The sequence below is a fragment of the Lytechinus pictus genome, chromosome 12 (assembly GCF_037042905.1).
Source record: "Lytechinus pictus isolate F3 Inbred chromosome 12, Lp3.0, whole genome shotgun sequence".
Classification (NCBI taxonomy): Eukaryota; Metazoa; Echinodermata; class Echinoidea; order Temnopleuroida; family Toxopneustidae; genus Lytechinus; species Lytechinus pictus.
Window position 1 is genome coordinate 13008449 of NC_087256.1, and position 10413 is coordinate 13018861.

At 38.1% G+C, this 10413-nt stretch overlaps 1 protein-coding gene across 2 annotated transcripts in view; it reads left to right on the top strand.

Annotated features, from left to right (window-relative positions):
* The window catches only part of LOC129273557 (uncharacterized), a 33054-nt gene that overhangs the window by 18273 nt on the left and 4368 nt on the right, over positions 1-10413 (top strand). For both annotated transcript variants that reach the window (XM_064107717.1, XM_054910612.2), the window contains 12 exons: positions 532-716; positions 1122-1363; positions 1880-2156; positions 3365-3682; positions 4173-4361; positions 5047-5216; positions 6277-6368; positions 6881-6972; positions 7252-7320; positions 7685-8879; positions 9276-9496; positions 10109-10209. In XM_064107717.1, the coding sequence (XP_063963787.1) occupies positions 532-716; positions 1122-1363; positions 1880-2156; positions 3365-3682; positions 4173-4361; positions 5047-5216; positions 6277-6368; positions 6881-6972; positions 7252-7320; positions 7685-8879; positions 9276-9496; positions 10109-10209 (3151 nt within the window). The remainder of the gene's footprint in view (positions 1-531; positions 717-1121; positions 1364-1879; positions 2157-3364; positions 3683-4172; positions 4362-5046; positions 5217-6276; positions 6369-6880; positions 6973-7251; positions 7321-7684; positions 8880-9275; positions 9497-10108; positions 10210-10413) is intronic.

A 10413-nucleotide genomic window follows, 5' to 3' on the forward strand; every position in this document is an offset into this window, starting at 1 on the left:
CACTAACTTTTGAGCACAACTTTATATGTGATCTATTGAGCATTTGCACATGTCAGTATTGTACGATTCAAAATATAATATTCAACCTTTTTGTACGTGAACTGCTCAAGACATCTTAATTCAAGAGCACTGTACATTGTCATGTGAACAAGTGAATTGAAACCAATCATTCATTCATGGGCAAGCAGGTGTTTTATTTTTTATTTTTTATCACATTCAATAAATTGCAGTTTTTTTTAAAACGATTTCTCCTAGAGGGTGGCAGGTTAGTATGATGTAACTTCTGAAGGTTTCCATGGCGAAGAAGAATAGTGTAGTAGGTTTCATGGTACACCACGTATCTTTCTTGCAGAAATGTTGCAATAAAACATAACTAAAATAAGGCCACTTGATTTTCAACTGATCAGAAGCACACATTGGGGATTTTTACTTTGCATTGTCTTCAAACACATCTCTCTTTCTGCAATATATTGTTGCCTGAAGACAAGTTGATAGAGAATGCATCTAATCATTCCATATTCTCCCCACCAGGACCGATCGAGGTGGTATGGCCGAGTACCACAAGATACAGGTTGGTGATCAGATCCTTTCAGTCAATGGGACTAGCTGTGAGAACATCCCTCATGCTGCGGCTGTTGATCTCATCAGAGGACAGAAGAGACTTGTCTTGATCATTCGTAGCATGGCATCAGACAACCTCAATCAAAGCCAAAACAGTAAGTCAAGATATATACTATACATGTGTGTGTGTATGGTCAAGTTTTTACGTGCATCTATCAATTGCAATGAGACATGAGTGTTTACAAACACCAGGGATGGACCAATGCATGTGCTTATTGTTCAATACACACAAAATCAAACAATCTGAATAGATATGGGAAATTAGTAATCAATAACAAAGCTTTGTATTATGAGATTATGTTTTTTTTTGTTAAAAGAAAGAAATAGAATGAATACAAAGAATATAAGTCAATGAATGTTTCATTTAAAATGATAAAATATAGTGTTGATATTTCTTTTCAATAAAAAAGGTAGTATTTCAAATTAGGACACAAGATTTGAACAAAACTTTTGTAAAGGACTTTTGATGATTTTTCCACTCTTTTTCATAATTGTAACAGAAGCAAGCAGGTCACAAAGTACCACTCCTTCCATGATTTCTGGCATCTCCAATCAACAACAGCAGAAATCACCCCCATTTCCTAATGGACCAGTCCCACCCATACCTAAGCAGAATAAGGACTGGCTGACCAGAGCACCACCTCACGGGGGTGTGCAACGTCTTGATGCGAGGGACATGAAAGCCAAGCAATCTCCAGGTGAAAATGTTCCAGTAATTATGTCAGCAAGACAAAATGTCCAGGTTTGTTTACTTGTCAAATTACTTTCTAAGTTCTCACAAAATTTTGTGTTAATTACACACAATGTAAGTCATTAAAAAATTCAATTTCAATTTGTACAATTTTTTTTGCTTCTTAGTGTCCATCATGTAATGAATAATTTCAGATTTTGTAATAGATTTCTTTAATAATCACAAGAATTTGTTCCTTTGTGTATTTCATCTGTATATATATTTATGATATCCATTTATCCAATATTATTCTGTTTCAAACTGCATTATTATCTTATCCCATCTTTCCAAAACATCTTTTCAACTACCTCTTCATTGAAAAGTTTGTGATAAATTTTCTTTCATTAAATCAATATATTTGATTTTATGGTACCATGTTTTGTTTTTCTTTCAAGAGTAATATGCTTTTCTTTCTATGCTAGTTCACGGTCTTGATCACATTTGTTGTGAAAGTTAATGTAAAAATATAGGATAATGCTTTCATTGATGTTATTAAACTAATTTCCTATTTTCTATCAATATTCTCAGGGAGGCCCTCATCTCAGCAACACAACTATCACAGATCATCTCCCAAGCCGGCCCTCGTCGGTCCAATCTCAGCAATCTACCCAGCGGACACAGCCATACCCCCAGTCACAACCCACGACACACCGTACAACACAACCCCCAGCACCTCCACAGCAACATCTCAGACAATCACCACCGCATCACCCCCAGCAGATGGTATCAGGCAGGGGAGGGGACAGCGGGGGTAAGGAGAAGAGGCGTGGCCTTGGGAGATCTCTTAGTGTCAAACATCCTGGAGGTAATTTGTAAACAAATTTTCGGCATTACTCCTATGTGTTTAAGATCGCATGCTCGATCTGTAATGAAAATCTTAAGTCAGAAAAAATTGGAACCAGTGGGATTCGAACCTGCCATCTACTGCTTTCCGGGCAGCGACTTTACCACCAGGCTATTCTGGTTCATGGCTAAATCACGATGAACTGGAATTCAAATACCCTCGATCCTCTTCTTTCTGACTCATTAATATGCAAATGCAGTCTGCTGTGGACAATAGATAGTAAATAAAGAGGCTTTAATAGGAGGAAATTGTAATTTGTAAACAAATTTTCGGCATTACTCCTATGTGTTTAAGATCGCATGCTCGATCTGTAATGAAAATCTTAAGTCAGAAAAAATTGGAACCAGTGGGATTCGAACCTGCCATCTACTGCTTTCCGGGCAGCGACTTTACCACCAGGCTATTCTGGTTCACGGCTAAATCACGATGAACTGGAATTCAACTACCCTCGATCCTCTTCTTTCTTACTCATGAATATGCAAATGCAGTCTGCTGTGGACAATAGATAGTAAATAAAGAGGCTTTAATAGGAGGAAATTATAATTTGTAAACAAATTTTCGGCATTACTCCTATGTGTTTAAGATCGCATGCTCGATCTGTAATAAAAATCGTAAGTCCTGGAGGTAAGAATTCAAAGGTGATCTGGGCCTTGTCTCACAAACCATTGCCATAATCTAGATTAATAACCATCAGAGTGTGATTTGAAAATGAAATCTCTTTGCAAGAATGGGCCTAGCTGTGTGGCTTCATATTATTTCATGTGGTTCACATCTTCTTTGTTTTTTTTGTTAATGCTTCTAAGTAGGTTTTATGCCTCCGTCTACCAATTTTAGCTGGTCATTTGTCTATACTGTTTTTGTTGTGATGAATTTTACTAATGAACTTCATATTTAGTAATGTAGGAGTGACAATTATCGGATTAGTTGGGAGAGATCTTGAGGTCTAGCGTTAGAGGTCACTTTAACACAATACACCTTTAAATGGTTCGCTGTACATCTAGTTCAAGTTGTTTTTTTCTTCACTACTTGATCCTCATTTCCAATATTAAATATGCATGTGTAATACACTGAAGTGAAAGATCTTTTACTGTTCTCATTGTTTCTTTATCGGTATTCCAAATAAACCTAAATAATTTCACTCCATTCTTACCTTGTTTCTTCTGTACCAGAGAGGCGACTTCCAGTGGTGGAACAGCATAGTCCCAAGCACAAACCGGCCAAGGTCAAACGAAACAAGACATTCCGTGCCCTGTTTGGCCTCAAGCCCAAGGTCAAAGGTCACGAGAAGGAGCAACGTGAATACGACCGGAGCCCTGAGAGGGAGATCTCCCCTCCATCTCCCAAGAAGGATATTGAGGAGGAGATCCTGGCAGAGTCGTTTGAGGAGGATCTAGCCAGGGTGGATCCCATTGGGCAGGAGGCAGGAGCCCATGACGAGGATCTTGGAGGAGGGGTGATGGAGAAGGAGGGCAAGAGACATAGAAAAGGTGAGGTCGTTCAGCTGAAGGGTACGTGGGTTGGTTTTGACAGGGTACCTAATAAGTGAACAGTATATAATTCTGAGAACTTACAAACTTACCTAGGCGTAAGATTTTCTGCTGAGTACCTTTGCCTCTTGTTTTAGCATTCAAAAATTGTATTAAAATATAAGAACAGATGATATAAATTTCATAATGGTAACTTTGTGTAATTTGCACCCTATGATCCCAATGAAATGTATTGTATGTGTCCTAAAAGCTTTCTGCCATTATCTTGATGTACATTTTTGATGTCTCATTAGGGACAACTTTTTCAAATTCATGAAAGATATTTTTTAGGCATAATCAACAATGTCCCAATGGGAATGTATTTCATTAAATCTGTAGATGTAAGTCCTGTGCATATTCAGGAGCCTTATTCTCTATAATGCATGAGCATTAACATAACAGAAATTTAGGAAAGATTATTTTGTTCATCGAATGCTCTCTATCTCTATAGGGAAAAGTAAGATGACTGGTATTATCGCAAGTTTCCGCAAGACCAGACCGGAGGGTATTGTAAAGAAGCGTCACAACATCTCCTTACCTCCAGAGGAAGAACAAGAAAGGCCACCCCCTGCTGAGCGTCCTGGGTCAGCCACTAGTTGGGCATCGAGGAAAGATAGTTTAGGGGAATCACTCAGCAACAGTAAGAATTCAGCACATTTGTATCTTTCATTCATACATTTATCTATCTATTCATCCAACCACCCATCCACCCTCACATGTGTATGGAACAATGTTTACATATTTGGGGCGGGTACCCGAAAATCATGTCGCATGAAAAAGACTGGTGGAACAACCCCCATTTAAAACACAGTGGCATAGGTAATGTCATCCAGCCACTGCCACAAGCCAATTTATGAATGAAAATATAGTAAGCATGCGCAGTGAAAAAGGAGAAAGACATTCTATGTTTTTCACCTGCTTATGTGAATTTTTTAATGCTTTTGGTTTTCACAGAATACTTGAGACTTTAACATAAACTGGGTACATTACAATACTGTTTGGTATTAAGAAGTGGCAGCAAGTCAAAGGTCACAAAGGTTTTTATATACCTGAAAATAGCCTGTTCTTACAATAATCATTAAAAAGAAGTACATGTTAGTGGTCTATTAGAACCTTGTATCTCAAAAAAAAAAAAAAAAAAAAACTTGGGGACAAGGGGCATGAAAGTATTAGTATTTTGATTGCGCTTAGTTGAGAATCCACTATCTTTACAATTTAAAGTGATCGTGAACCAGACAACAATATAAGACACTGTCCCCAAAGCACTTGAGACATTCAAGTGTCTACCTGTGTTGATTCAATGTTTTCAAATGTCTTTGTTGCAGGCTCCCATGGCAGTCTTGGCAGGCAGAAGGGAGCTTTCATTGCTGGAGCTGGAACACAGATCATGCATGTCCATGCATCTCAGGCCAGTCAGATGCCTATACTCTCAGAAGCTATCAAGAAAACACTCAACCAAGATGAGGCTGCTGCTGTCCATAGACACATCAAAAGGGTGAGATTGAAATTGCTTTTGCTTGCTAGATGCCTTTCTTATCCAGACTCTCTTGTCATTTTGTAATGTGATTTTCCTACTCTTACTTTAATAACTGTTTATAAGATCAGCAGGTCTTTTCATGGAGCTGTTACTAAGTCACAAATGACTTTACGTATGAATGGAGATCCTTTCTTGTGCTACATGATATATCCATTTTTTAAAGCGCCATGAGCACCGAAAGGTGGACCTGTGCGCTATATAAGTTGCCACCATTATTATTACTGTATTTGAACTCATCAAAATTTCTGTTGGTGCTCGTTCATGACATACAGAAAAAGAGGTGAAAGTATATAAGTCTTTTGGTTGCAAAAATCCTAAAGCTTCTATGGCACCAAGAGGTTATTGAAATTATTTTTCTCCCAGAGTTCATCTTGCCAACACAAGCACCTTGTTAAAACTCTGTACCTAGTCTTTTATCTAGAATCCCACCATACTTCAACATTTTTTTTGTATTTCATAATGTTTAGTCTTGATGGAATGTGAGCATTTTTAATGAAAAGCCACTTGCAGGTTGCCACTTGCCTGTGAGAAAGACACAGCTCTGATTATTAACAAGGTGCCTTTAAAGCAAAAGTGTTTTCATGTTGAATTATTTTACTGAGGGGCTCATTTTTTTTAGTTTGAAACCTTAAAGATAAACCCTGGAACTGGTCCCAGCAGAAAAAAAACTTGCAGAGATATATAAAAACACTATAAATGAATGATATCTGTCAAATGAATTTTTAAGGAAAGTGTATAATTACAGAGAATTTAGCAAATGAAGATCAGAAAAATTCCTGAAAAAAATCCTGTCTGTTTATAATGTGGTCCCACATGTCATTTCCTGTGTTAGCTACACCAGGTGGTGACGAAATGAATATAATTTCAAGCAAGCCTGAGTTATTTTGATTGAAATTTGTTCTAAATAACTATCCTGGAATATGATTAAAACAGATTGCTTCCAACCATTTTCTATCAAAATTAGATTTACCAGAATGAACTTCTCTTTAATTATCATTTTTTAAATCATATTTTACAGTATCATACAGAAGGGGGTGTTGATGCTCTTGTGACTCCACTCCTGGCGATCTTGGACAAACCTGAGAAGGCGGTTCTATTACGAGAAGTCAGGTCAGTATATCATCTGGCGTGTTAATTACAGTCAATTCTGCCTACAGTATCTACCCATGGGGAAGGGGAAGGGTGGGCAGAGTGGGTTTTATGAACATCTGGCTGATATAAACATGCTCTCAAACATATCTTGTTGAATTCATGAAGTTGCAATTTTGCAATTATGCATTCATGACTGCAGATGCATGCAAGAAATTTTCAGGTAACCGCAATTGAAGATATCCTTTTTGTTCAAACTGCTCATTACCACCCGTTATGAAGATGGCCTGTATGATTCATGCATTGATAAAGCCACTTTCTCAAACATCCTCAACAAGTTCAGTTATTAAAACGGCAAGATTTCAAACCTTATACACAATATTTTTCCAATATTAGTTGTGATGGCATATTTTCTTACTATATCAATGATCACTTGGAATAAGTTTTATTTCTCATTGGAGTGATATCATCCGTATTCCTGGCCATCTTTGACTTTATTGATAATCATAGCGAATTTTTTTTTCTCCCCTCAGAGGAGTGATAGCTCCCTTAGACCTGGCCGTCTATGACTCTATGGTATCGAGGAGAGAGCTTGAAGCAAGGAATTATCTCAATGCCAAATCAGGTAGGTTTACCCTGTATTCCAATTGAATCCTGAAATTTGTATAGCACCACTATTTCATGACTAAATCAAAAGTGATAATTTTACCACCAGTTTGGGTCCTCTGATTATCAGTAAAAGGCAGTTAATGTTAATCTATATTTATATAATGACTATAGTTCTGAAAATTACACACAAAAAAAAAAATCAAGATTAATTATTATTATATTGGAATTGTAAGTAGAGTAGTGTTTTACTCTGCTTGAAAGTGTCTTTGATTTTTGTTTGAATTTGTTTATTCAGGTTCTGTTTCACCAAGACTATCATTTGACAGGAAGCTTCCCTCAAATCAGCTTGATTCAAACCAACCAGGTAAGAAAAAGAATTTGAAATGGACTACTTTGGTCTTTTTTTAAATGAAGTGGAATTACAAAAATGTCTTGATTCCATCATTTCTTTATGTAATGGGCCTGTAATGTTTTGTAAACGATTTTATCTCAGCATTTGTTGACTGACCTGATTTTGTGTCAAATGTAAGGATATTTCTTTTCACATTAAATTAGACATTGGGGGAAAGAAGACTTACTGGTTAAAGAAAAAACACAAAGGAAAGTTAAGTGTAATACTTAGTTAAGGTTGACTATGTATAATGTTATTTGGTATCAATAGCATTAGGTGTACAGAGAGTATTCATCATACATGTTAAAATTAATACAAATGTTCTGTGGTTTTACAGGTACCTCTAATAACAACGAAAGTGAGACGGAAAAGCAGAAGAGGCATCAGAATGAATTGGAAAGATTGCGAAAGCAGAGACAGGAGGAGGTACGAAAGGCAACACTAACAGCTACTGGGAGATCCGCGGACACTGACCCATCACCTTACGGACAGATTGGCTACCCTTCTAACCAGAGCCGCCACGGGAGCTTTGATACATATTCCTTTGGGGAGAGGAGGGACCAAGCCCCGCCTACTTTCTCCACCTTCAAGGGTGTGGCAGTGGGTGGTTCTGGAAGGGGTAGTCCCGCAAGCAGCATCTCTGATGGTAGCCTTTCCAAGAAGACAGCCAAGAGAGTCCTCATCAATGCTGCTCCACAGATCATCAGGACAAACTCCACCGGTGATGATGTCTCACCACGCAGTGAGGAGGGGCTAGGTGGACAGGACCAAGGAGATGGTATCAATGATAGTGTCTTTGAAGATCGGTTCGGGAGAGGGAGAAATGATCATGGGTCGGGATGGGACCCCTATGAAACGATACCCATGAGCAGGCTGGCTGATGACTCCTCTGAATCGCCAAAGATACAGAACAATGAACTTGCTGGTAGGAGGCAGGCGAGTCAAGGTTCTGGAGCAACGAGGAGGGGTGAGTTTGACCCTCCGTATGCAGCAATCAAGATTAACCCACTGACTGATGATGCTCATGACACCACCGATGCAAATGAGAGTGGTCATGATAGCTCAGATTCTGACTACAGCATTGGTAAGAAGAATGGGATGTACCGCATTATGGGCAGCGATACTGATGATAACTGGGACGATCGGAAGTCAGCAAGTCCACCAAAACCCAATTCCAAGCCACACAAGCTGAGCCCCATCCCTGCTTCTCCACCCACTCCCAGAATCGTTGAACCCACTCCTCCTTCGTCTCCATCTGAAGCCAGTCAGAACCTCGATGCTCTTCTCCAGGTCAGGCGAGACATGATCTCTACTCCCAACCGTGATGGGACCAACTCCAATCGCTCCAGCGGTAGTAGCTCCGATGATCCTGTCTATGCTCAGGTCATGAAAGGAGCAGCTGCTAGGACTCCTGCTAACTTCCTGGATGTGAGGGACTCTGTGGATAGTGCTTCAGAGTCTGAGAGCAGCGCTAAAAGAGTTAGCTTCAGTGAATTCAATGGCTCACCAAACCCTCCAAGGAAAGGAATACTGTAAGTACATTGGATAGCATCATTGATCAAATTGAAAATATGCGAATCATTATTAAGGTTTAACATCCTTGATAAGAATAAATCAAGTGCTAATAAAAACAAATTGCCTATGTGTATGTTGAAATTATCACACAGTTGTCTTTGATTTTGTCTGCATTCTGACTTAATTTGAGGTATTATCCTCACCGAATTAAACTACTGTATACAGCATAATCTATAATGGAAATTACTTGTCTTCAGTCAAAAAATACTTGCAACTTTATCTAAAATTTTTTATTTTTATGCCAAAAATCTGGCATTACATGTAGATCTACCTGAATGTTGTTAATGCAGGAAAGAATACCAGATTAAAAATTTCTTGTTAGTGTGATTGCGTATATGATTTCCTACCCACAGCAAGAACAGTTTCAATCGCAATGAGCGTCCTACCGTCCCCATCAGGAATCCACAGCTTTACCTTGATGATGACGATGATGATGAACCTTCTCCACTCAAGGAAATCATTAGGAACAGACGAGGAAAGTCACCCATCAAACCTGCTGCTAGGAGAAGGATTGATGGCTTCCCAGGGAGGGAGATCTTTGAATTTGAGCTCTCAAAATCACAGTCATCACTGGGTAAACCATTATTTCATCACACACCTTTTTTCGTTATTGTGTACTCTTACACTCGATATTCTGTAGGAATTTGAGTGTTTGATTTAGACTTGGGTTGACACAAATAAAGTGTGGCTGTGTCTTATTGGATATGATGTAATACTAGTAATTCAGCAAAACTGCTTTCTTTACTTTTTGGTGAGGTTAATGGAAATTTACAAATTGGTCTCATTTTCAATGAATCATTCTTACCACATTCATATTATGGAGTTAAGAGCTAGTGTGAACATTATTACATGTAGTGTCAGCACAAAACTGCTATTTAAAAATCTCTGACTATTATTTTTCCCCAGAAATTATGCATTATAAACTAAAAATTACAGTTGAGTCCTCATAAGTCAATCTTCAATAAGTAATACAATCATCCAAGTCGGGGTAATTTTTTTTTTAATGACAGATTATGTTTGCAAAATGTGTTATTTACCCCTTCAAAGTCAAATTTTGCATAAGTCAAGCATATCTGTATGGTTCCAAGAGACTTAGGCAGAATCACTTGTATGTGCATTATTATCAACAGATCAGATTGTTCATGAAAGTTTAGTATAAAATGACTTGTCTTGAATTGTTTTGTAGGACTCAGTCTAACAGGAGGAAAGGACTATAAGAACCAGCCGTATGTAAAGGTAGATAGGATATACCCAGGAGGTGCTGTAGCAGATGATGGTAATCTTACGGTAAGTTAGGATTTCATTAAAAATGACTTTTCTGTATTTGTTTTGCTTCCCATATATGGCCCGATAGTCCAATTTTAGTAGTACCAAAGAACGTGTTCCAGTCTTGTGGAATTTACTTATAGCATTATGAAACAGCTCTGTTGTTTGCAGCAAGCAAATATGAATTATGATGAATGCAGTTGTATTGCCTTTTTTAAACAACCA